The 27,982-nt window shown below is 37.0% G+C and overlaps 5 protein-coding genes across 5 annotated transcripts; 1 reads left to right on the forward strand and 4 right to left on the reverse strand.

The window, feature by feature from the left end:
* Positions 1–7,700: 7,700 nt before the first annotated feature.
* LOC124435666 (dermonecrotic toxin-like) lies at positions 7,701–9,001 on the reverse strand. The gene has a single exon (XM_046985634.1). The coding sequence runs from the start codon at positions 8,886–8,888 to the stop codon at positions 7,989–7,991; it is 900 nt and encodes a 299-aa protein (XP_046841590.1). The 5' UTR covers positions 8,889–9,001; the 3' UTR covers positions 7,701–7,988.
* Positions 9,002–11,921: 2,920 nt separating this feature from the next.
* Positions 11,922–12,473, forward strand: LOC124438710. Its single transcript, XM_046988911.1, has one exon. The coding sequence runs from the start codon at positions 11,922–11,924 to the stop codon at positions 12,471–12,473; it is 552 nt and encodes a 183-aa protein (XP_046844867.1).
* A 4,376-nt stretch (positions 12,474–16,849) lies between these two features.
* Positions 16,850–18,089, reverse strand: LOC124439385 (alpha-protein kinase vwkA-like). The gene is made up of 2 exons (XM_046989612.1): positions 17,797–18,089; positions 16,850–17,307 (listed from the first exon to the last, which is right to left on the reverse strand). The coding sequence occupies exons 1-2, from the start codon at positions 18,051–18,053 to the stop codon at positions 17,052–17,054; spliced, it is 513 nt and encodes a 170-aa protein (XP_046845568.1). The 5' UTR covers positions 18,054–18,089; the 3' UTR covers positions 16,850–17,051.
* LOC124438719 (alpha-protein kinase vwkA-like) lies at positions 18,059–21,647 on the reverse strand. Its single transcript, XM_046988922.1, has 3 exons — positions 21,493–21,647; positions 18,146–19,303; positions 18,059–18,066 (listed from the first exon to the last, which is right to left on the reverse strand). The coding sequence occupies exons 1-3, from the start codon at positions 21,497–21,499 to the stop codon at positions 18,059–18,061; spliced, it is 1,173 nt and encodes a 390-aa protein (XP_046844878.1). The 5' UTR covers positions 21,500–21,647.
* Positions 21,648–22,371: 724 nt separating this feature from the next.
* Positions 22,372–24,226, reverse strand: LOC124438101. Its single transcript, XM_046988093.1, has 2 exons — positions 24,081–24,226; positions 22,372–23,637 (listed from the first exon to the last, which is right to left on the reverse strand). The coding sequence occupies exon 2, from the start codon at positions 23,610–23,612 to the stop codon at positions 22,662–22,664; it is 951 nt and encodes a 316-aa protein (XP_046844049.1). The 5' UTR covers positions 23,613–23,637; positions 24,081–24,226; the 3' UTR covers positions 22,372–22,661.
* Positions 24,227–27,982: the final 3,756 nt, after the last annotated feature.

A 27,982-nucleotide genomic window follows, 5' to 3' on the forward strand; every position in this document is an offset into this window, starting at 1 on the left:
CCTTCCAACAAGATACTTCCGCTAGATCGCAATGGAAAATATAGTTGTTTTTACGAATATATCGTTTTACACTACAAAAGCTTAGAACCTTATCTTCTTAGCAAGATGATAACACTCTGTAAAAATTGTGGCAAACGTTTTCTTTAAACGAGAATTATTAGTAAAATAGCATTCTCGTGCAATACTATTCCATAGTGATTTTGTGAAAGTATCTTGCTGGGAAGTCAAGCATGCGTAGTAAAAAAATACGCCACGATTTTAGTCGAGTGGGCCTTCTGTTAGATGTCTATTCTGTGATTAAACTAACTGAATATGAACTATATTTCATGAATCAAAACACATGTTCTTCATACGGGGGAGGAAGGAAAAAGTAACCACCATTACGAAATTTTTGCTATTGGGCTCGTAGCTCGTCATTCTTTGGGAAATGTTATCTAAATGAGTCTTACTTTTCAAGAATAAAAGAAAGAAAAAAGTAATGGGTTGACTATCGTCAACTGTAACTTCAATCACCCAATTAAAGGAAAAAGAAAATTTAAGAAATAGCTGGGATATTGTTGACGTCTGTGACGGAAGATGAAGTCTTTCATTGACCATGGAACGGATGGTTGATTTCACAGAGAGTGCAGCTATTTTGAAAGATCTGATAATATCCCACAAAAAAAAAGCAATTAAAAGAGATTCGAATCAGAAATCTGTAGGCTGAGGACAACGTGGCCAAATGGCAAACATAGATGACTTAATTATTTGAATATAGACTATGAACGAAAGCGGTAGTCAGAGTTGGACGTTTGACCGTTTAATAACGTACCAATGTCATCTCTCTTGCACCAATCAAGCGAGTCACCTGTTCGCATTGCATGCTATTCGGCATTGCATGCTATTCGGCATTGCATGCTATTCGGCATTGCATGCTATTCGGCATTGCATGCTATTCATTAACGTTTCATTCTTAATTATTTGAATATAGACTATGAACGAAAGCGGTAGTCAGAATTGGAACTTGGAAGTGTCTTTGACCGTTTAATAACGTACCAATGTCATCTCTCTTGCACCAATCAAGCGAGTCACCTGTTCGCATTGCATGCTATTCGGCATTGCATGCTATTCGGCATTGCATGCTATTCATTAACGTTTAATTTTACTTGCTCTAACCTGTAACTCTCTGTACAGTATTGTAAAAATCGTCATCTTTACAAAGCTTATTATGACAAAGACTTCAAAATTTCGTAGTATTCCACGCATGAGATTAAACTAATTATAGTTATAATATAATTATTCAAGTCATTTAAAATGTCGTGTGCATTACTTGTTATTGTAAGAGACACACATGAATCTTTTTTGCATGCTTTCAGAACTTTGAATCAAGCGTGTCACTTTATCATATTTGTCAAGAGTTAACGCATGCATTCTGTTGAAGTATGACATAATTAAATTTCTTAGAGGGGCTGTTTGTATTAGCCCTACAGGCTCATGAGTTAATGTTGGCAAATAAGAGCTTGCCCTGCGAGGCAACAAAAATTGATGCATATTGATAAAAGATCGTTTACATAGAAAGCAGTGGAGTAATGGCTGGAGGAAGGTGTGCGCCAGAACAAAGATAGGGAGGGGGGAGCTCAAAACTCATCTGTGCAGACTCACCCTCTGAATTTATATTTTGAAACAAAATTTAAACCAATAAAATTCAACGTAGAATGTGTGCGTTTCCGCCAGTTAATAAATGCATTAACCATTGGCAATATGTTTAACAGCCGATTTTGGACTGTTAATGATTTAACAGTGCACAATAACATACTAACATTGAGTATTAAAAATGAAATGAATATATATATGCTTGAGGTGGTCTGTGCATTCGGTCTACTGCACAACCAACAATAAAAAAAAAATATTCATGGATCGACTTGCATTGACTTAAACTGTCAAAAGCTCTTCTTTGACGACATTAAGTCACTATCTGTGTTGTGTTGTCGAATAGTTAAACCACAAAATAGATATTTAACAGAAGGTCCACTCGTGTCGCAAGCAACTTCTAAAGCGGATACGCCTTCCAGCAAGATACTTCCGCTAGATCGCAATGGAAAATATCGTTGTTTTTACGAATATATCGTTTTACACTACAAAAGCTTAGAACCTTATCTTCTTAGCAAGATGATAACACTCTGTAAAAATTGTGGCAAACGTTTTCTTTAAACGAGAATTATTAGTAAAATAGCATTCTCGTGCAATACTATTCCATAGTGATTTTGTGAAAGTATCTTGCTGGGAAGTCAAGCATGCGTAGTAAAAAAATACGCCACGATTTTAGTCGAGTGGGCCTTCTGTTAGATGTCTATTCTGTGATTAAACTAACTGAATATGAACTATATTTCATGAATCAAAACACATGTTCTTCATACGGGGGAGGAAGGAAAAAGTAACCACCATTACGAAATTTTTGCTATTGGGCTCGTAGCTCGTCATTCTTTGGGAAATGTTATCTAAATGAGTCTTACTTTTCAAGAATAAAAGAAAGAAAAAAGTAATGGGTTGACTATCGTCAACTGTAACTTCAATCACCCAATTAAAGGAAAAAGAAAATTTAAGAAATAGCTGGGATATTGTTGACGTCTGTGGCGGAAGATGAAGTCTTTCATTGACCATGGAACGGATGGTTGATTTCACAGAGAGTGCAGCTATTTTGAAAGATCTGATAATATCCCACAAAAAAAAGCAATTAAAAGAGATTCGAATCAGAAATCTGTAGGCTGAGGACAACGTGGCCAAATGGCAAACATAGATGACTTAATTATTTGAATATAGACTATGATCGAAAGCGGTAGTCAGAGTTGGACGTTTGACCGTTTAATAACGTACCAATGTCATCTCTCTTGCACCAATCAAGCGAGTCACCTGTTCGCATTGCATGCTATTCGGCATTGCATGCTATTCATTAACGTTTCATTCTTAATTATTTGAATATAGACTATGAACGAAAGCGGTAGTCAGAGTTGGAACTTGGAAGTGTCTTTGACCGTTTAATAACGTACCAATGTCATCTCTCTTGCACCAATCAAGTCACCTGTTCGCATTGCATGCTATTCGGCATTGCATGCTATTCGGCATTGCATGCTATTCATTAACGTTTAATTTTACTTGCTCTAACCTGTAACTCTCTGTACAGTATTGTAAAAATCGTCATCTTTACAAAGCTTATTATGACAAAGACTTCAAAATTTCGTAGTATTCCACGCATGAGATTAAACTAATTATAGTTATAATATAATTATTCAAGTCATTTAAAATGTCGTGTGCATTACTTGTTATTGTAAGAGACACACATGAATCTTTTTTGCATGCTTTCAGAACTTTAAATCAAGCGTGTCACTTTATCATATTTGTCAAGAGTTAACGCATGCATTCTGTTGAAGTATGACATAATTAAATTTCTTAGAGGGGCTGTTTGTATTAGCCCTACAGGCTCATGAGTTAACGTTGGCAAATAAGAGCTTGCCCTGCGAGGCAACAAAAATTGATGCATATTGATAAAAGATCGTTTACATAGAAAGCAGTGGAGTAATGGCTGGAGGAAGGTGTGCGCCAGAACGAAGATAGGGAGGGGGGAGCTCAAAACTCATCTGTGCAGACTCACCCTCTGAATTTATATTTTGAAACAAAATTTAAACCAATAAAATTCAACGTAGAATGTGTGCGTTTCCGCCAGTTAATAAATGCATTAACCATTGGCAATATGTTTAACAGCCGATTTTGGACTGTTAATGATTTAACAGTGCACAATAACATACTAACATTGAGTATTAAAAATGAAATGAATATATATATGCTTGAGGTGGTCTGTGCATTCGGTCTACTACACAACCAACAATAAAAAAAAATATTCATGGATCGACTTGCATTGACTTAAACTGTCAAAAGCTCTTCTTTGACGACATTAAGTCACTATCTGTGTTGTGTTGTCGAATAGTTAAACCACAAAATAGATATTTAACAGAAGGTCCACTCGTGTCGCAAGCAAATTCTAAAGCGGATACGCCTTCCAGCAAGATACTTCCGCTAGATCGCAATGGAAAATATAGTTGTTTTTACGAATATATCGTTTTACACTACAAAAGCTTAGAACCTTATCTTCTTAGCAAGATGATAACACTCTGTAAAAATTGTGGCAAACGTTTTCTTTAAACGAGAATTATTAGTAAAATAGCATTCTCGTGCAATACTATTCCATAGTGATTTTGTGAAAGTATCTTGCTGGGAAGTCAAGCATGCGTAGTAAAAAAATACGCCACGATTTTAGTCGAGTGGGCCTTCTGTTAGATGTCTATTCTGTGGTTAAACTAACTGAATATGAACTATATTTCATGAATCAAAACACATGTTCTTCATACGGGGGAGGAAGGAAAAAGTAACCACCATTACGAAATTTTTGCTATTGGGCTCGTAGCTCGTCATTCTTTGGGAAATGTTATCTAAATGAGTCTTACTTTTCAAGAATAAAAGAAAGAAAAAAGTAATGGGTTGACTATCGTCAACTGTAACTTCAATCACCCAATTAAAGGAAAAAGAAAATTTAAGAAATAGCTGGGATATTGTTGACGTCTGTGGCGGAAGATGAAGTCTTTCATTGACCATGGAACGGATGGTTGATTTCACAGAAAGTGCAGCTATTTTGAAAGATCTGATAATATCCCACAAAAAAAAAGCAATGTTCATGTTTTTTTTTGTCAGTATTTTAGTAAGAAAGTGTTTTCTCTGCAAGAGGTTTCAATTCTAAGATTATGTGAGGACTAAAATAAATTAGATTTTCAAAACCGTCAAGTGAATCCATTGATCATTTATGTATTTGTCCACCTTTATTATTTATAGCACTGTAGGGTAGTTTGAAGAAGTGTCGGGCTGCATAGGAGAGGGCTCGTCTCTAGTGTTTGTGTCGTTTGCGTTTTTGTCAAAGTAATACGATTTGATGATTTTGTGTATAAAAGGTGAGGAAGGAAAGATTTTGTTCAAGATAGTTAAAAGGGAAGTATAAGTCATGATAATATTGAGTTGAGTAGTTATTGATTTTCTGTATGCGATCAATAAGAGTTTTAATCATTTGGGTCTTGAAGTTTTGCGAGGTACAACTATAAGTGTTAAGTATAAGTCCGTTGTCACTTAAGTAATGAGTATGTCTAAAAATGGTAACACAATGTCCGATGTTTCTTTTCCATAGTAAAATTAATCTGTTAGTGTCCTTGTGATGAATGTTTAAGTTATTAAAGAAGGACAGAGCACCATCCTCCTTGTTAGAAATACAAAATATGTCATCTACCGTCTGTGGCGTCTGCAAGTATAAAAAAATACGTTAGGTCCGTCATAGTTCTTGATCTAATTCTGCTCATGGTATCTTATGAAAAGATTGGCAAGAAATTGTGCTATAGTGTTGAGCCCATTGCGACTGCATCAATTTGGTTCATGTCCGTTAAATAAAAAAATGTGCTTTTAATGTGGCGACAGGTCATGATTTTTAATAGTAAGGCTAGGCTGGTGTGAATATAATGCAATGTCTATGGTTGCAGATAAATTAGGAAGATCGATAATAGGGCTTTGAACGTCAAAAGAAACGAAGAATGGTTGCTGTTGTGGTTTAGATTGTGGAGTTCGTAAACAAAGGTAAAGGAGTCTGATGTGGCGTATTCTTTGGGTATAATAGGATTAAGTAGAGTGCATAGGTACTTAGAGAGGCCGTAGTTATAAGATTTAATGGATAAGATAAGTCGAACGGGAGAGTATGTCATATTGTTTTCTTTATTTTTATGAAGTTTAGTGGGACCATAAGAGCGAACAGCATGATTGTGAGCCTCTAGGAAAAATTGAAGGGTTCATATTGTTGTCGATGGAGCCCTGTTTCTCAACATCTCACGGTAAGCGTTGTAATCTGTCTTCTTTGAGTAATGTGGGGTCGTTATTTAATGGTTTGAGCATGAATTTATCATAAATTATATCTAAGCATGCATTAATATTCTCAAACTGCTTCATGTCATTTGCAAAAATATGTTCTTTTAATTTCTAATGCTCTTTAAGATACAGTATTTTTCGATGGTGAAGGATGATGAAGAAATCGAGCTTTGTGGATTGTGTATGAGTTCGTTCTTTATGTGAATATAATTGTTTTTTGGCTTGTTTATAATGGTGTAGTGAATTCGTGGAGAGGATGTCAGCGTTTTTAAAAGTTTTGGAGGTTTCATAGAGAAACAGAGTCCATTCTTTAGCAAATCAAGATCCTCAACTCTGAGTGTGGGAAATGAAAAGATTGGTAATGGCTTCTTTATGTGCATGGGGAGAAAATTTTTTTCTGGTGAGGTTTCACAGTTTCTTGTGGTTATATGTAGAGGGTTGTTGATTTTCTAGTCGACGTTTTTAGTTAAAGTTTTGTTCAGGATATAAAAGTCAATGGGACTTGAGATTTCTCTATTTTATTCATTATCGTTTATACTATATTGTCCTGTATCTATGTAAATTTTGTAGGCACTTTGCACTGAAGACGGCATAAAGTATATGCCAAAACATGCTCGCTGATAAAAAATTGTCGTTCATATGAAATGTCAAACGACATCCTGCGTTTTTGTATCTCTAACACACATTCGTCATACACGATGCTTTGCAGTATAAAGGATATTACATTTTACCACAACAAATAAATGAATCGCGCGAGTCACGTACAATTTAGCTGGCCACAAATGTCACAATAGCAAAAGATTTGGAAACCTCGGTGGACACGCCCAACAGCGATTCATCTTAGGACTCGGTGCACTAGCCTGGACGATAAAATTCAAAATCTTAGAGTATGATTGAGTTGAGAAATCGCTTTTTGGGAATGGCCACAAGGAAAGACATCAACGTGGCAAGGGCACATTGCCTCATATAAAGGGCAAAAAGTGAAAACAGCTAGTAAACCCTTAGATATTGAGTACACTCTCCCTTTTCAAAACAGATTTACGCCCTTGAACGGGAGCTTACACGCAGGAAGAAACACTAAGATTACAAAGAGCAACAATTGTTTTGATTTTTTTCTTACTTCCATTGTGTATTTAGCGCAAAAGTATGTCGTGAAAGCCCAGCTCAAAACAAAAGAGAAGTGCTAAAGCAGCCCTGCAGGAAGACTAGTCTTTTTCGGAAAGTTCATTTAAACAGCCCTTTAGTACTTTAGGTGAGCTACTGTAGCGGCCCAAGGATCGGCAAAATGAACTATACATATAGGCGCTAATCAGTCTAAACTCAAAACATCTTCGTATAAAACTGCTATTTGGTTTGACTTTTTCAAAGAATGAAATCTCACCTATAGATTGGCTATTGTGATTTATTTTGCATAACGCTGGATTCGCTCCTGGTGATCGGGTTACTGCAAGTAAAAAGCATGCAGCGTTTGGCAAAAACTATTTTTTGAGAGCTTAGTTGACTTCAAAATGCTTTTGTTGAGGACTGCATTCACTGCATGAAACTGGGACGCGTCGTATTCCAAGGTTTTTGTCTTGGTGAGTGAATATCGTCATATAAGAACTCATTTCCTGTGTCCGAAAATAATTGTTTCGGTCACGTCTGTAGGTCAGAAACAGTTACTCTCAATAAAAAATATTTTATTTCGGATTTTATCTTGATGAACTTTGCATGTATATATAATTCAACTAGGGATGTTTTGCAAATTTTGGAAGTGGGGGAACGCTTTATAAGGTCTGGTGGCATTTCAAGTTGCTTTTATTAGAAAATTTCAATCGAAGCACAGTATCATGTGGTTGTATAACAAGCAAATTCAGATAAATTATCTTGTATAGAATATGGGTTTAATATATAATATATATTTGCTAGCCACAGTATGACATTACGTGGGCTGGGGAACGCCGTTCCTCCGCGTTAAATCCCCTGCAAAAAAAAGCACTGAATTCAACTCGCTGACCATTGTAAACTAAGCTTTTAAAATGAACAAAGACAAAAAGAAAGAAATAGTCTATAGGCTTTTAGTACTTTGCAAAAGGATCATCGCACAAGTTTGCCAATCTCACTTTGACTTTGCCTTTGTTAACTTTCTCCATTGCTTTCATTACTCTTCCCGGATAGTTAGAAACCATTCCATCTAAATCAATTTCCAGATACTTTTTAGCAACTGATGTAAAGTCTACAGACCGCACGATAACTTTGCTAAAATAGCCAGTCTCTTCTGAGTATTGAACTTGCTTTTTCAATTTCCTCAAATAAAAGAAAGGAAACCAGTTGATTCCTCCGGTGCTAAGCCAAGCGTGACCCGAAGGAACACCCAGTTGACGTAAAACCCTTTCTTTTGCTGCCGAGCTCCGGCCATCCCAGCTAATATCGAAGCCGATTTTTTTTATAATATCCTGATTATCAGTCTTCAGTTGCTTTAAAAGTCCACTTATGAAATTCTTCTTACCTAAGTTCGGAACACTTACAACGACTTTCATGTCTGTGGGATTGTTTTTATATAACGGTATCAAAATTCTACTGACGAACTTCTTCCCGGCTGATGTTAACGTTTTCCCTTTCAATTTCTTCAACTTTACGTCGAACATGACCAGCACCAAGTTTTTATTGAACTTGCCACTCGAAGGGATCGTTCGCTGACGAAGTGCGTTGATGTAATTTCTCACGTACGACCATCGATGACAAAACCTGCCTACATCGCATGGCCATCCTTGATAGAAATATTGAGGTGTCCCATTCCACTTGAATCTAACATCAACTTCAAGTGCATTCGCTCCATATCCCAGCCATGTATCTATTTGCTTCACGGAATTCACCATGTTAGCTATGTTGTAAATAGGACGATCGCAATCTACGTCTGAAGCAATTGACAAGATAATGATGGCCATATGAGCGAATGTAAGTAAACATTTCGACATGATCCGACTTTTTCGATTCGGCACCGCTCTCACAATTCAAATACCCGAAATACGTAACTTGATAATGTACGACAATTTTAGCCTGCTTGTTTGTTTCTTGACAACTAAGAAAGAATAATTTGTGTAATTTACATGCGATTTTTTTTGCATTTCCGAATCATGACATTGCTATCTGATAACCAATTAAATTTCGACATGTTCAAAATTTGGTAAGTCACAATAGTTGTTCTTAGTTATTTTGCTTGCAAGTGTGCAGAAAACGGATAACTTACCAGTTCAGTTTTAAAAAAAAATTATATAAAAATGGCGATGATCAATATCCAAAAATATGTCAGAATAAAAGCCTGCGCAACAATCAGCGTTAAGACTTCTCATAAAAGTAAAATGTTTTATCTAATTACAAGTAAGGGTTTTAAAAATTTTGTCACAAAATACTACCTCAGAAATTCCCTGATATCCTAGTTAGCAAGAGAGCAGTATTTATCGTGTATCGCTTTCCTTTTATAAAATGGCATCGTAATTGATAAAGCCTTTGCTATTTAGTGGGTCTGGCACGGAATCTGCATGAATAAGAAAGCTATTTAATCATGTATTCTATGGATCAAACAATGAATAATAAGCAGATAGCACTTACGAATGAGCTGTGAAGGGAGAAGCAACTATTTCAAAAGACAGGGTGTACTAAATTAAAGATTTAAGGGACAATTAATCAGGACGAAACGAAGCAAAAGCAGACGAAGCTGGCAAAGATATAGTTTTCTATTGACTTCCACCGATGTACGTAATACGAAGATCAGAAGAAGCTTTGTTTATTGTGTTTCATGCACAAAATGAGTTTTTCTGCCACGCAATATGAATATCAAAAGTCTTTGTCATTTGGTGTTTTATTTGGAAGACGAAGTTTATTTGCTACGTAATCAGTGATTGAGTTTTTCTTGATGATGAATCAATTGACTCGTTACGAACCCAATATTGCGATTGATAGATCTGACAAAATTTCACAGAATAAGCGACCAAATAGCGATTTATACGCTGGAGCTAACGAAGGGCACAGATGGCTTAAATGAAGACTTTATATGAGTCATATGGTGGAAATCACAATTAAGGTCTTCGATGATTAGTTGAGCCACAATAGAGCATCATCCGGTTTTTTCATGCATGTCAGGTATTTCCATCACGTACAAACTTTTTATACATTTGATATTCAAGTCAATCATACGAGTCACGTGTTTTGCAAGAATTTTGCAAGCTATCTATGTAAGAGTTTTGTTCGCTCTAAGTTTAACTTATCGGTAACTGTAAGTATTTTAGAAATCGTCACAATAACTTTACCCAAGCTTATACTTACAAATGATTCGAAATTTGGCAGCATTTCGCAAATGCCATACATTAATTATATTAACTAATAAGTCCGATGAATTCTGTATGGCCAAATTACACTGTCCATTTCTATTGCATTGTATGAGAAAGAAACTTTTTAAATACTTTCCTCATGTTAAATTAAACGTGATATCAACATGTCACATTTGATAAGCTTTGCTTCATAGCCGTAAGATCTTGCTAAACACATTCTGTTGAAGTATGACCTGGCATAATAGAGGATACCTAAACATCGAGCTAAGGACTCGAGCTCAGACTCAAGCTTGAACTCAACTTTGGACTCAAGCTATGATTTGACCTTAGACTCTCAAGTATGGACTTGATTTTAGACTCTAACTCGGTCTTCAAGTCTTCAACTAAATTAACGTAGTGCGTTGCGATCGAAAGTTAACAGCAAAAATATAGCTCTGCCTTATAAGATCACAATGAGAACTAACGAATCCGAATTTATGCATAAAGACAACGAAACACTTGCATGATTTCCTTTGCGAGACAATTATAAGAAAACGTCAGAAAACGCTTTTGAAAGATAATCAAGATGATATAATGAAGTATTTTAAATCAAAAATGGTTTGTTGTGAAAACGATTGTGATTTGTCGTAGAAGTTCGTGAGAAACCTAACCGACTTACTCCGAATAGAACTGACTTTTAGTCCGAAGTTGACTCCTAGCTCGAGTCCTAGCTCGAGTCCTAGCTTGAGTCTGAGCTCGATTCCGAGCTCGAGTCCTAGCTCGAGTCTGAGCTCGAGTCCTAGCTCGAATCCGAGTTCGAGTCCTAGCTCGAGTCCTAGGCCGCGTTCAGACTGAGTGCCGGAGAACGATACCCGGGTTCGGGCACAGATCTGCAGGCTGTTCACACTACGAAGTACTTACTAGTTTCGTCTATGTTTATTTTGATTTCTTCCATAGTTAACAAGTTTTAAAACCATGTGCAATACGTGCCTCTGCGTACATTTCACTCTGGTTATGGTATGTTTGATGGCGGCCGTATCTATTGTAATGTTTCACCATAATAAAGCAGAGTCCAGCAGAAGATTGCAGGGTCATCGTGCTTTAGTTTTACATGTGACAAAAGTATTTTGCAAGACAAGATCTTTAATTCATAATATTATTGAATCAAAACATCATAATCGTTGTGGACGTGTATGGGCCTTTCCTCGCATGAAAAACATTTTGGACAGTGAATTCACTGGCTTGAGCGAAAAAAGATGGCTGGAGAGTTATCGTTTACCAAAGCGCCTAATTCTGCAACTAGTAAATTCGATGCGTTTACTTGGTCGACAATCCACAAGGCTGCGACCTGCTATACCAGTTAACATCATTGTAGCAATGATGTTAAAAGGCTAGGAAAGGGTCTTGATTATCGAGAAATCGGAGACAAATTCGGAGTAGGAGCGTCAACAGCTTGTACAAAAGTCAACGAAGCTCTGAGATTTTTGATACGTACAAAAAAATATATGTTGAATCGTTTACAAGAGCGTAGAAATTTAAAAGAAATAGTAGATGGCTTTGCCAAAAAGTGGAATATCCCCCAGTGTTTAGGCGCAGTAGATGGCACCCACATCCCTATTAGGGCTCCTGTAATGCATCATGCTGATTACTTCAACAGAAAATTTTTCATTCTGTAATTTTGCAAGCTGTTTGTGACAGTGAATGCCACTTTACAGACATTTTGTTGGCTGGCCTGGCAAATCCCATGACGCACGTGTTTTCAGCTGTTCAAACATTGGACAAAGAACCATTAATGGGAATTTAATCGAGGGTGGTACTTTAACCAAACAAATTAATGGAAAAAACATTGAACCGTTCCTTATCGGCGATCCTGCTTATCCTTTACTGAAACACCTAATGAAAAACTATGCTGGTGCTAATTTGGGACATGAGAAGGAATATTTCAATTATAGGTTAAACCGTGCACGCATTAAAATTGAGAGAGCATTTGGCCTTTTGAAAGGTCGGTGGCGATGCCTTCTACATCCTTTAGAATGTGACATTGAGAAGGTTTCACTCCATGTTACTGCCGCCTGCATTTTGCACAATATATGTCAGGAAGGTAATGCTGAGTATCGTCAAGAATGGGATGACAGGAATAATGATGATTTGGATTACCATTCAGAATCAAATTCAACAAGAGAGGAAAATGAAACTGTTGAAAATGCTGAAGATATTAGAAAAGTACTAACTCATTATGTCTCTCATTATTGATGGCAACAGCTAAAATGAAAATTCAATCAAGTACTTTGAAATTTTTGATGCTTAAAGATAGCCAAGAAGTGTTTTTATTGCAGACTTTCACAAATAAACATTCTTGTTGAAGAAAAACAGTAAATTGGAGAAAAATCAACCAGAGTGACTGACTGGATGTTGGACTACCTGTTGTAGTTCCATTTAAGCAGCATTTAAGCAGCATAGTTTAGCAAATTGAAAAATTTACCTACTTGGCTCACAAAAGACAAAAAAGAAACCTGCAACTTTATTAAAATATAGACAGATTATACATGTACAAGCTAAGCATTTTACTTTATCAAAGAGTTGTTCCTGTTTAAATTCATCATGTTACCTGGTTTCTTATGTGTAGGGACAAAACAATCAATAACACTTGTCATTCTTGCTCACACTCCAGTCCATAACAGCCTAGTTTAATGCCCTTATCTTTATACCCACATATCTATTGAGAATTTGGAAGGCTCTTCAATAGAAAAATAAATACTGAACAAAAGAATACATTGTTAGTTGAGTCAAGGAATCATCAAATTAAGCAGAGTTCATTAAAGATGAGGAAGAGACTGCAAAGATTTGAAAGAACAGCTTATTTATTTCTCAACCTCTCAATTGAATGCATGAAGCAAAAAGTACACTTAAGAAAAAGACATGGTCAGTCATTTTATTTTTTACATTTCTGATAAAATGTCTATAATTGCACAATAATTGAACAATAACACTATTAAGGCTAACTAAGCTTTTTTCAACATAAAAAATGAATTACCATCACTTGTATTTAGAAACAAAACTGTTTACCATTGCACCTTTTAATTAATATGCAAAGCATTCAAGAATCCAATCAATGCAACAGTTGATCACTTAACTTAAACTTAACAATCTATATAGTCTGACCTTCACATTATATGCTGACATGTAAAGTATGTTATCCTCGTGAGAATTTTAGTCATGCTGTGCAAATTGATCTAAATCAATATCTTCACATGATGAAGTGTAAGGTGATGGTGTCGCTCTATCCGAAGGACTGCTACTATATGGCGATGAGCTTCTTGATAAAACATGAGGTTGAAAACCATGGGTCATGTGATGAGAAAATTGAGTATTTTGTGGGTATATTGGATTGCCGAAAGGTACGTGCTGTGACGCACCATGACAGGCCTGTGTCAACATTTGAGTCATTCCAACCATTGTGTTACAGAGATTAGAAAATATTTCCTTAAAAAATTCTCTGTCTTCTTGACGTTCAACCTCGCGCATTTCTGGAGTTAAAACACTGTTTGACAATGTCTTCTGTAATTCTTCAAATTGATCATTAGAACTCTTGACCACATCAACTAGTCTAGCTCTTTTATTGGATCGTCTTTGAATTGATTTTCCAGCTCTTTTCTTGTATTTTGTACAGCAGCATCGTGACCAGCAGCATCATGATCAGCAACATCGAGATCAGCAGCATGATGATTAGTAGCATGTACACCAGTGACCAATTGACCAGTACAATCCTGTCCAGAGTCTTCTGTCTGTACCACACTTTCACTTTGAAACAACTGATCCTCAGGAGGATCATTAACCGGCCTAGTACCTTCATATTTAATCAATAATTATGTTTACATCAATTGTTTTCAGTATTTTCAAAACAACATATAACTGGTAGAAAACAAAGATTTTAGGTAGAGCTGTGATAATGCTATCTTACCGAGAATTCCATCCAGCAAGTCCCAGTGCTTTAAAGCCAATTTTTCCAAGTTGCTAAGAGCGCTTGAGAAGTATGGGTGTTCGGATCCAGATGTTTTCATTCTGTCCTTCAATTTTACATATCCACTTCGCAGCTTCTTCAGCTTTGTCTTAATTTGATCTACAGTCCTTTCTGTATGCGGCTCTTCTTTCATGGTTCTTTGTATATTGTTAAACAATTCTTTATTTGAGCTCATACTATCAATGTTTTTTTGCACAGTTTCCGAGTTATAAGCGTTCAAAAGAGCAACTGTTTCCTCGTTCGTCCATTTAGCACCCGCCATCTCTGTTGTGACGCCGTTCTTTGCGTTCACATTGGTGCCCGTGCCTGAGCACCGTACTCGGGTACTACCTAATTTGGGGGTGCCCAAACCCGGGCACTTTGACTCAGGCACCATCAAAATGTTGTGTTCACATTGGTGCCCGTGCCTGAGCACCGTACCGGAGCACTCAGTCTGAACGCGTTGCTAGCTCGAGTCCTAGCTCGAGTCCTAGCTCGAGTCCGAGTTCGAGTCCTAGCTCGAGTTCTAGCTCGAGTCCTCGGCTCGGTAAATAGTATATCTCGGCATAATAATTCTATAGACGGTTTGATTGAGTTACTATACAAGGTACAAAAAATTGGTAATCATTGCGTATACGTAAATAACTACACAATTTGATAGTGAGAAAAAGAAAAATTGTGAAAACTGAAGATTCTTTCTTTCATATCAGTCGCTTTTCTCTTTTCAAAGTCGCGATTCGACAGAATTCGAGATTACATGCTTAGTATAGTTTCCCACCCATATTTTCTATGAAAACATCACATGATACGAAAAAGAACACTTAACTCACCCTAATCATGCAGTATTTGAAAGAGATTGACATTGTTTTGTTGACATACGACCACTATATTTCTCCTACCTTCTCCCCAAAAAACATATTTTCCGCCATATCGTGCCGTCTTGTATGCTTTTCTTGTTGAGTTTTGCAAGCATTTGTTGATTTATGTACATTTCAATAATAACTGATGACAAGATAACATTTTATGTACTTTTGTCACGTTTCTATGAAGTGCAGTGTCCTTTATCTTAGAAATTTTGCACACCAACATTGTGTCGAATTTGTCGCCATTATGAAGTATCGTCCCTTCTCTGCATGATAAATCACGCTTCTCAGACTTCATATGTATTTTAATTGTAATAACGCTGAGCAAATCATATTGTAGTTAAATGTTAATTGAATGAATTGAAAAGATTAGAGCCTTTAGAGGTACCTGTAACGGAAAAACCTCCCATAACACAATTAGGAATTAGGATCCCGTTCAAACACTTAAGTAAAATATGTGTCACGAATGATGGTGAACAACTTTACACAGGGGAACATTTTAATAAGCGTTTGCTTTCATGCCAATCACTGTGCCAATGTAAATCAAAGCAATTGTTATGTTTATCATCATAAGTTTATCACTCACAAAAACTAAAATGGATGTGGAGCTAAACAATCGACGTTTCAAGAAAAGAGTATTTCACACGATTTTACACCGATAAACGATTGTAATGTGATAATTTTTTGTGCTGACTGCCAAGAGAACAAACCTTTTGTGAATTAAAAGTTCCCCTGTCAAGTTTTTTACGCGAGTATTTCTCGAAGATCACGCGTAACGTACATGTTATTTTAAATGATTAAATTGCTGTGTTTTAAAATTCGATCCTAAATATGCTACGGGAGGTTTTTCCGTTACTGGTACGTCTAATCTTTTCAATTTTTCTATTGGGACTTAACTAATATGTATTGCTCAGCGCTACTTTAATCAAAATACTGTAAATACATACAAAGTCCGAGAAGCGTGATTTATCGAACAGAAAAGCGAGGAGAATTTGCAATGGCAGCAAAATTGACACAATGTCTGTTTGGGATGTCGGTGTGCAAAATAAAAAGACGAAACTCGCACAAAATGTTGTTTTCTCACTACTAATCATGAAAATGTACAAGAATCAACGAATGCTTGAAGGACTCGACAAAAAAAGCATGCGGGACGGCAAAATATGGCTGAAAACGTGTTTTGGAGAAAGGTAGGCGAAATATAGTTCATCGTATGTCAACAAAACAGAGTCAATCGCTTTCAAATAATGCATAATTAGAGTGAGTTAAGGTTAAGTATGCTTTTTCGCCTCATGTGGATTTTTGTGAAGGTATGAAAATTCAATCTCTGCCAAGAATATTTGTTGCAAAATTGAAATTTGACCAGGGATATGTGGGCATGGTAATTTTCTCAGTAAATATTGATCTTATGCAATTTTTCCTCCCATGACCACCCTTAAAAGTGGACCTTCTGAACACGTAAAGCACTTCAAAGAGGTTATTTATAGTTGTTTTTTAAAGTTAGAGATGTATTGGCACTGCCATTTCAGATGGAATTGAAACTTATGCAATGTGGTTCACCATGGTCATTTTACCTAAAGCAGGTTTAGGTTACTTTCGGGATATGAATTGCGTAAAAACTCTTATACAGGTCCTTCACTAAAACCAATGTAAACAAATTTCGTAAAGCAAACAGCAAAAGTTTTGAAAACGCAGCATGAAAACAAACAAACCATGCACAAATGTGTGACGAAGAAAGAACACTCGAAGATTGAGTTTCACTATCCAGATGACACAATTTCAAACGATTTATTGTATACTCACATAAACCAAAGGAGTGAAAGCTAATCGTCAGGTCAAATAACGCAAAATAATAAATGTTTTATTAACCTTGCTTACTCGCTCTTAACCGAGAAATATCCGACCTCGGTCTGATAGTCTAAAACTGTCTTCATACAACTTCAAATTTTTCAATATGAAGCCCAACATGAACTACGATGCAACAGTTGCTCCTGCAAAATTAGTGTAAACAGCCGTTGGCTGACAGCGATGAAACTTGAGCCCCATCGCTTTGCAAATGCTGTTGCAATAGTGAGTGCGGAAAAAATTATACATGCCTTCTCTTCCAAGATTTGTCTTACCGAATCTCGTGACCTTGCCACAATGTACAGCAGGGTCGGTAAGAACGTATCGTACTTCACCAGAGCTTTCGTCTTTCACGCCTTGAAGGTCCACAACCATGAGATATCTACGTTGAAATGTATAAGTGTTAAAGATATCTGTACTTCTCAATGGCGTGCTCTAAAGTGTACATGTAATACAATTTTTGTTGAGCCATGCAATGGTACGTCATGCAGAAAACTTGGTAATATGAGCGTAGCACAACTGTATAAGCATAGACAGAAATGAAACTCCTCAAGAATGATGAAAGAATTTTCTCAATTTTACAGTAGACTTAACACACTTAAATGGCTGCCAAAATTATTAATCATTTCAGGTGAATGAGGTGATCGTCAGTTTAAAATGGACTTTCTCTTAAACAAGTACCCGGTTTCTTCCCTCAAGTCAAGTAAAATCTTTGTTCTTACATAATAATGGGAAGACCATGTAAATCGTGGCAAATCGAACTCTTTGATTTTTTATTAAATGTATTTGAAATAAATCCCTTTACACTTTTTTATGTATGTCCCCGACTGAAAGATTTCAATCAAAGTTAAACATGACTACACTAGATTACCTATTTGAAGCCCAGTATGTCCAGTGACTAAACGCGTTCAGCGTGGCGGTGTACGAAAACTCATTGACAAAACCCGAATTGTTGTTGAATTTGATGTATTTTCCAGGAATGTAATTTTCCATTGCATAATGAACCTCCTGAGTGCCTTCGGTAGCCGTAACAACAGACACGTCAGCAAAATGAACGTCTCTGGTTCCTTTCGGCTTGATGGCATTGAATTTCCTGGACAAAGCAACTGCAACACATTGAATTTCCATCTGTTCTACATACCTGTCCAATTGGTTCTCGCTCGTAAATTTAAACTGCTTGAGCACCAGCGGTGGCTTGCCATCATCATTTTTATCTTTACCATGAAAGGCAATACGTAACTTCCCTTCGGCAAATGGGTTGTTTGCAATTATGATGCTCCGGTCGTCGTCATTATAAATTTTGAATTCCCTTCTCAGGTTTTTGACATCATCAGGGATTACAATCTTTCGAACGGAAACTTTCTTGGCGGTGATCGACTCCCAATGTGGAAGCTCTTTCACAATTTGGAATTTCACCTCTCCCGTAACCCCTTCTCGGACGACCTCATCACCGGCATTCTTTTCCATGATCTCGACGGAAACCGATATCGAGCCGACCACAGCTTGAACAAGATCATCAGCGGACGCCAAATCGATTTCATTGATGCTCATCAGACTTTGGAACTCTTTTATCATTTGATCGGTTGTGTTGCCAAGTTTAGCAAACCAATACAGAATATTCATCTCCTGCAACTTTGCCAGTAAATCTTCTATTTTAAGGCCGCGAGGATCCCCATTAGGATAATCATCGCTAACGCTTGGATCGTGAAAACGGTTTCCATGGCAAGGACTGTCGGCTATGTGGAACAAAATTCGTGTGTGTTTACTCCAAGATAGTTTGGTAACTTCTTCAATGCCACCAAAGACATCTTCTGGCGCGTCTCCACCACCTGTTGCGGTGACTGCTGTCATGTGGCTTTGAAACTGGATTATCGACTCTGTGAAATCCAAGATGACGATTCTCGCATTACCATCGCAGTGATCTCTATAGCCAACAAACGCGACCGAAAAATCAAAATTAGCAAACATTTTCTTCGATATGTTAACTATGTGTTGAATCTTTTCCTTGACACCATTGATGTAGGACGCCATGCTCCCTGTGCAGTCCAGAAGAAAACACAGGTTTACAGACTGCGCCCCGGCCATTAACTTTAATACACGATCGATTTCTCTTTTTCTTTCTTCCTCGGCCAGAACTTCCGTTTCCAATTCGTCGATCCTTGTCCTCGTCACACATCTGCTCGCTGTATCCTCCATGTTAGCCTTTTGCTGCAGAAATTTCTCATAAAGCTTCTTCTCCTCGTCCTCCGTCAACAGATCTGACTGCGAACGCAACATCTCTTGGAATCTCTTTTCCATGCCGGCAAAAAAACTGGAGAACATACCCCCTCTAGGAGCCTCAACGGTCTTTTTCTCTTCACTGTCGCCAGAGTTCATATCTATATATGACAAACATTGAGTTGTAAGAAAGTACGTAAGGATATGAGCTACGAGCATTCATTGCGTATATTGAATGCAAATAGAACCTCTTAAAGTGAAAAGGATGATTTTGATCTATGACACCGTGTGATCCTTGAAAGTCAATAAGTATACAATACCTCCCTCCCCCCCCTCACACAAACACTTAATATTCCAGTTGCGACCTTTACCATGCAGGGATCACAGGAGTAATAGTAAATTAAATAACCAAAGTGGCAACTACTATAACATTCCACAAGAATGACTTTCAGCAGAAATCAGTCGGGCACAACTGAACGTATGAATGTTAACCGGCCCTGACCTCGGTGTTCTCAAGTATTTCATTCAGGAAGAGAATAAACTAAATTAAGAGAAAGGACAGGAAAACCAAAGTCGATGAACGTCAAAAAAAGCTGCATTGATTTTTCCAATATAGTTCTGAAAGACATGAACTGGAGCATTGTTTCAATGGACTCGTTTATTTGGAAATGAGTTCGAGTCGTTTGAGTTTAAATGGATTGTGTTAAACATTAAAACCTGTCTACTAGACCTCTCCCATCCTGTATCTTTACTCCACCTGAATTATTGTATTTCCCTTAAGATTATTCTAAACACAAAATGTCAATTAGACTAATCTATAATTTTTTTCACCATCATCTTTTATTCCGTTAATATGACCGAACCTTCTTTGTATCATGCCAATACTGAACAATTGAAACATATTGTTGAATAATTGAATCAAGCAAGAAGCACGACCTAACTCTCGGACACAAAATGTATGACATAGACACACAAGAGCTTCTCTTTTTGAGGAGAGGGGAGAAGGAGGCTGTAGCTTACTTTCCCATGTTTTTAACGTAATGTAAAGCTGTTCCATGAATTGACTCATAGCCGCAAACTGGTTTTGTGTTTTGAATGAATTGGCGCAAACTGATGTCTATTTTGTATAGGAAATTTGACAGTGCTATCCCAACCCTCCTCAAATCTTTTTCATTTGCCTATGCCCTAAAAGTCTCTCTTCAAATTTGAGTGAAGGAGATTCGAACCCACCCTCCCTTGCTCGTGTGACAACCGTGAGAACGTGTGTGAATTTCAAAAAATCCCTTGAAAAGCTTATTTGGCATGATGAATCGCAGCTATAGCCTAGGAGGCTGTCAAAGAACTTTTAAAATACAAACAAAAGATAAACAAAATGACTTAATAATCGTAAAAGTCAAAAAGTGTCCGTTCGGTAGTTTCAAAAGACAATGTTATTAAGCGATTGTCGACATTAGACTTGAAGGTTCTTACAATCCATTTGTTGTATTAGTTCAAGCCGACGTTGAGAACCATTAATTGTGCTACATGCAAAAGTTTAAATACAAAACTGACAAGTTTATTGGTCCAAGTCTTTGCGGTCGTGCATTAATTTGAAACGCACTTCTTCATTTTAATACACGTGAATAATATTTCTTGAGATTAGTTTTGTTAAGGTTAGGTGAAATAAATTTTGATTTTCACGAACAAAACATATGGCAAAGAACGAGAACAAGGTGTTGATAAAGACCTTTCCATCCAACTACTTGTTCGTTTTAGTTTCGTTTCAGCAAACCAAAAGAGTAAGTTCAACGACACGAATGACTAGTTGACGTTAAGTTAAACATCGCATGTTGCACAGGTTTTAAATTGTTGGGAAGGATTTTAGTCTAAGAGTTGCTTACAAAATACGAACTCAATACGAAGGCTCGTGCTTTAAGTACCGGATGGGAAATATGAGAAAAGAAATATCAATAAGAAATGAAAGAAATCCAACTTTACAATGGTTTATCGATACATTGCGCTTTAATGTAGGATATTCATAAGTTTGCGACAAAGATAATTGTGAAAGGTTGAAAAAATGAAAAATTATTAAAGTTAAATTTATTTTAACCCGTAATAAACAGATAACGAAAGCAAAACCCGAAAAGCAGAACAGACTTTAGTTGAAGCTCAAATTGTTTTTCTTGCGTAGTTATTTTCTGTGGACAGAAAAAACTTCATACACATTAATCAACACATGTACCTTATAGAACGTTTTGATAATCGATGATAAAAAAGCGGTGCATTGATTTCACCGACAAAATATTCAATGTCTCTGCATGTAAAGTTCAATGAGCTAATATTAATTGAATCAAGATAGCTTCAAACATACCGGCCATGATTCAAAATCCAATGGAGTATAGTTTATTACTGAATGCCCTCTCTAATTCTCTTCAACATTCATTTGCTTTTCCTGTGATTACTGTCATGCCCGTGGTTCGGTTAGAGCAAGGAAACAGTCACAATTCAGCATAAAACTTATTCTTCTTGGAACAACTCCGGATATACGTCATACATGCATAAGTTTAGTGTCACACCAAGCACCTGTGATATATTAATCCTAACACAGTTTTATATGCACATAAAAAAATGTGATTTCGACGAAATTTCATGTGCTATAAGACCATGTTAGGATTAATATATTATATATATTTTCTGATGATGGCTTTGAAATAAAGTCGAAACACTGTGCCATCCAGTAAACTGCTATAGTGGCGAGAATCTCTCGTCCATACGCAGTTTAAAAGAGATTTGACTTGTCTCCAATCCCTGTGGGCTTGGTAGCTCAACAGGTAGAGCGGCGGACAAGTGTCCCGAAGGTGCGATTTCAAATCTCGTCCAAGTCGCATGTTTTTCATATGCATATTAAAAACCGTGAGGGTGGGCATCCTCTTCACTTTTTAAATCTGACTTGCAATTTATTGGGAAAAAGTCCTGGTTCCACCCACCTCTCTCACTCTATTTCAAGCTACTAAAAACCCGTAAGAAATGGCGGAATTGAAAAAGAAATTTACTTATATATGCGGCGCATAAAATAATGCCATTACCGCCCGTGCTAAAGAGCTATATTTGCCCAGCGGTGTAGAGTTGATGTAGTTGTCGACGTCGTCAACGCACAAGTTAGTATTGACAAAAAGATAAACAGAAAAAAACTTCGAACGCGATATTGACCAATTGATCAATTCTATAGTCGTTAAACAGTACCATGCAAGATGTTAAAGTAATTTTTGTATTCAAATGAAAGATATGCCTATTCACCATATATCGAAATTCTAACTCTAGTCAGTGTAGGCTCAATTTTCGTATCACGAAAAAGTCACGAAAACAAACCACATAATCCGCAATAAATCGTTATATAGCTACCGCCTAGTCGGCGTGTCGTTTTATTCGGTTCAGTTGGAGTAGTGTAAATATATCAAGTGGCAATCCACATTCGAGAGAAACTAGCCAAATAATCTATAAAAAACTATGCTATTGCTATGGTCATGGTCAAAAACGTTGTCACACGTTCGTTTCATTCAGCGACTGCTTCTCCAGATATACGATTTGTCTGCTTTGCTTCGGTGCTACTGAAATTGGAATGTTGTATTCCAAAGGCATCGACAACAGGATTAGAACAAGGTTCATGCCGGAACCGGTGAGAAAGAATACGTTTGCAATAGACCACGCGTACAGTTTGTCAAACTTGACGCTCGTATGCACGCTCAACGTAAAGTAGACAATGTTGGGAGTGTAGCTAATCCAGCACGACAGAATTTGCAGGATTAGCAGCGCGGTCATTTTTCGATTACCGAGCTTCAAGATTTGCATGCAATAGGTGTTATTTCGAGCGATCTTAATGACAACGTAGCCATGGGCTATTGTAGAAGACAGGATGGGAACGACCATGATAACGATTACGATCGACAGGAAAAGGACCTTGAACGTTTCGTCTTTAAAAACCGCTTCGCAGAAACCTTGCGAATGAAGCTTGAATATGAAAAACGTGGGTACGGTGAAGATGCAGAAACAAATGACCCACAGACCAGTTAAAAGTGCGAGGCAAATCCGTCTAGAGCACAGTTTCGTCGGGCTGAACTTCACCTGATAGGCGCGAAAAATGGCAAGCAAGGAGATGCTAAAAAGTGTAGCTCCCTGGAACGTCTCCTGCATTTGTACGACATACTTACACGTAAACTCGGTGAGTTTCAGTGGTTTAACAGTGTTCTCGTAAATTTCGATAGGTATGGTCACTGTGCATACACCCAAGCAGGCAAAAGCAAAACTTAGTGCGAAGTAGTTGCTATTGTGCCAGGTGACGTGTCGTCGTCTGAAAGAGCCGGAAAAAATTCCCAAGTTCGCGAAAAAGCCGACGGCCATGACGATGCTGTAGGGAACCAATTGCACCTTTTTGAAATGCTCCGCGTAATCAAATATGTATTTTGTGTCGTTTGGCTTAGTTTCGTTCAACATGTTGTCCTCTTGGTGATACTTAAGCCTTGAAAGAAAAAAAATCAAATCAATATCATTCGCGAAGGCATTACGCAATGGCATGAATGGAAAATGAAAATCATTGCTGGAAAAGCAGATATCCGCAAATTTTCCTTTCCAAGCAAAATTTTCGTAAGTGGAAAAGGGCCTTAACTCTGAAATTTCATTCTAACATCCCAACAAAAACCAGCAGATGTGAAGCAGACAACTGAAATAAAATAGCGTACTTGTGTGTTAATACAGTATAAATAAACAGCGTTCAGTTGTCCCAGTCTAACGCAAACATGCTCTTTTTACAGTAGTATCAAATTCGTTGCTGGACAAAAGCCTCTTGAATGGAAAAACGAGTTTTCGATACTTGTAGACTACTAGAAATGCTTCATAGCTACGTATTCCAACTACGAACGAATTGCATCAATTCATGAAGAAAATGTGTATTTTCTTACTTACTTTTGGGTCGCAATTTTCTTTCCAATAGTAACCCTACAAGATGTCGAAAGATGACTCTTATGAAGAAAAAAAATAGTTTCGCTGAGAGCATTTACTTCGCTTCAATGCATTCAAAGTGTGCTAACAGAAGTGTGGTCAAAGTCTCAAAGCACAATTGTGATTGATAACATAGACATCTAGGATTACGCTTTTATAAGTGCTCAATGATATCTCAAGACATGCCAATGTGAAAAATTATTTGAAAATTAGTGCTCTGGCGCCTGGCCACTTGAGTATGAAGTTGATTGGAGACATCTGGCCAGACAAGAGTAAGTTCGTAACCCTGCACCAGGCTGCAAACTTTTCACTCGAGTGCTTGATGTGTTATTTCACAGTCCACCGGGGAGAGAGAGGGGGGGGGGTTATGCTCAGGTGACATAGGGTAAAATCATAAGATGACTATGACTTTCAACAAGTGGCGGATTACTCAATAAGTTATACAGGCTGAAGCCAACAGGTCCGGACTACAGACTAAAGACCCCGTAATTAGTAATCTGTCATTGCTGTCAACATTGCATGAGGGGCCAAGTCTGAAATGATAAGATCCCCGCAAAAAATTGTAGTGCCGATGTTGCTCCAAGTGTTTAACTTCCAGGAAAAATAGTAATGATAATGAAGCTGGAGTAGTCTAAAATCTTTTAAATACTCCATTTTACGGGTGTGTTGGAAAAAATTGTAATAATCATGGAGAATTTAGAAAGAAAATGACGATTTATTAGAGTTAGCGGGAAAGGTGCTACATGCATTCACAAAATCATTCGAAAACCTGCATTACCATCTATTGGCCAAGTCAAGAGCCATGTCTATGACATCTAAATCCTATAGAAAAGCCACCACGAGAGGTGACAAAACTGCTGCGCAGATACCGAAGAGTAGACGAGAATTCTGTAATTGAATAAAAATCGTTTGTCTTCTCGACAATGATAACGACAACGAGTGCCCTTATCAATTTAATCTTACTAAGACTTGAAGAAATAAACATTCCTTTGTTGCCATAGACCATGTGAATTACACAATAAAAATAATACCTGTAACTTGTAACGTAGATCATAAACAAATAAAAAGTCCTCGTATTTTCAGATGGATATTAAGTTTCAATTTCACAGTCTCTGTTACACCTACCTATCTACCTCCAAGACACAGCTTTTGTGTGATTATTTTGTCCTGTTGTCAGTTGATTGTTGAGTCTTGCAGAATGGTGAAAGCACTTGTGAATTCTTGAACATCGATTCTTGCAAGCGAATAGGATTTCAACCAAATCCTATGCATAGATAGTTGACACTCAAAAATGTCGCAGCTTATCTCACAGATAAATCCCGCGTCGTGATTGCGGTCGATCTTCGACTAAGACATTATACCTAAGTACCAATCGAAAATTTTAAAACAATAACTTAACTTGTTTGGGAAAAAATCGTTCAGTACACGTTTAGGATAGGAATCCAAAGCATATAAAAATAGGCACGAGTGCGTACTTGAGCTTATAGCTTACCCTAGGGTGTTGCGCGGTTTTTGACCTCGTTTACACTCTACCGGATTGCTTTTCTATCGGATTGATTTCCTATCGGATAGTAATTTTATGTGTGTTCACACTATATTGCCGCTTGGCTCTTTCGAAGTTTCTATTGTCATGGTAACAGATAGTCTTTCGCCTAAATTGCACAACATGTCTTCGAAAGCAAAGGAATTGAAAACTTGAAAGCCATCGAAAGACTATGAGATACTTTTCGAAGTATTTAAAAAATGTGCATTGCAGAAGCTTGAAAAATAGATCGACTGGGAAGACTGTGGGGACAATAGATGAAAAAATTACAAAAACATATCATACGGATAATACCCTAATATCGAAAACAGCAAGCATAAGAAAGACTACCCGTTCATATCACATGAGATGAACCATTGTAAATTTTCGGGCGTAACAAATATCAAATGTTGCGCCAAATTGAAGTTTCTATCAGATTGCACTCTTTACACTACGCCGCCGACACGTATCGCATTGCTTATCGTGTCACTTTCAAAGCGGAGCGATTTTCGCTACGCAAGACATAGCGAATTTATCCGACCCAGTGTAGACAACAGTCCAATCAAATACAAAAATCACGGCACGACGATGCAATCTGGTATAGTGTAAACAGGAATTTATATTATTCAATCAAATGAATTCCAGAGAACAGGACTTTATATTATTCAAAAACCTGTTTCTAGAATGAGTTGACCTTACGATTTTGAACGACAGAATCAGAACGAAATTTTTGTTTTGGTGCTGTAAGAGATGAAATTTATCCTTGAAATTTAAACAATGTTGATCTTACCTTTTAGCTTTGCATTTAATCGCATTAATATAATCTTGTGCACTCATGAAATGCCTGCAACTATTGGCAAACAAAAAACTATTTTCTACTGTCAGATATTGTCTTTGCTAAAACACGTTGGTTTCAAAAGTATATTTCTGGAATGGTGCAAGAAATTCCATGCGCAATATCTGTTATAATACCGACGTGACCACATCGCATATTCAAATCCAAGAACTTCCGTTAGAAAACTTGCTCTATAATTTCATGATCGGCTATTACACCAAACTATGACATTTTTGTAAGATAAATGATAAATCTGTGTGTAACTTTTAGAATTTATTGAGAGATTGGATTCAACGTTAAACCATACTTTTGAAGCAATTGAAATTCGCCAACCTTGATTAATAAAGGATGTCATCTAAAATTCTAAAATGAAATCTAATAACTAAAACGCAATTTAGTACATTACCCTCGATCAATTATTGCATGAGTTAAATCATCATAAAATAATTTAGCTGCCAAATAGTTTAAAACTTTTGAATCAGTGACGGATCTAGGGTACGTCAAAATAAATTACTGCTGCACATTTTGGCATATATTTACATTTATAAGCACCTAAGAGGAAAAAAATAGGTTTTTTGAGGAAAGAAACCATTTTTTATATCTGAAAGTACTTTGAATTTAAAAATTGAGGAGCTATAATTTATTTTGACGATTGCTTGATCTGCTGCTGTTTAGAACCATAATTACTATTTGTTTTTGAAAGTTACACAACTGTGCTGACACTTCTGCTTCTGACGATTTCGATTTCAAAGGCTGGAACTCCGAAAGTTGTCGTATTTGACTAAAAAAATATAATTTTTTGAGGCTTGCTTGGGCTATAAAAAGTGCTTTTTGTGTTTCTTTACTAACGTTTCAAGGAAAAGTGCTATCTCAGAGCTGCCGAAAGGCAACCACTCTGAACCTTTTGCTGTAGAAAAGAGGGCTATGATTTGTTGTTAGGTTTTCCTTTTGTCCATCATTTCGCAGCTCGCATCTAATTTTATTACGTATAGTTTGTAGCGTAATTCCTCCCACAAGCAGGTAGTCAGAAAGAACTTACTAACTTCTCGTCTTCGTATCATATTGTAATCACCTACCTGTTACGCTGAGATTCAAATTTCTCCATTCACAAAGCAACAAAAATTTATTTTCAACGAACAAACAGTAAAAAAGTGTAAAAAAATTTTGTACAAAAAACATGAACAAGCTCAAATGGTGTGAGGGTCTTCGGGGTGCACTACTATGAAATGGCGAATCTTTTCAAATTTTAATCAAATATGAACGCATTGCAAGTTGGAAGAAAACGTTGAAAAGTTGATAGCTTGATTCATCAGATTCCTCATACGTTACTTAGTAGTACCATCACGGCGATTTTCGACTAAATAACATTTCAATATTGAGTATTTACCGCAGTTGGCCCTAACTTTTCGCAGTGGTCGACTATGATTACCTAATATAGTGTCTCTTATCGTCACTGTGAATGGTTGATTTCGATCATTAGTTGTAAAATATGAGTGTAAAAAATGGTTC

The sequence above is a fragment of the Xenia sp. Carnegie-2017 genome, unplaced genomic scaffold (genome assembly GCF_021976095.1).
Source record: "Xenia sp. Carnegie-2017 unplaced genomic scaffold, XeniaSp_v1 HiC_scaffold_1, whole genome shotgun sequence".
Taxonomy (NCBI): Eukaryota; Metazoa; Cnidaria; class Anthozoa; order Malacalcyonacea; family Xeniidae; genus Xenia; species Xenia sp. Carnegie-2017.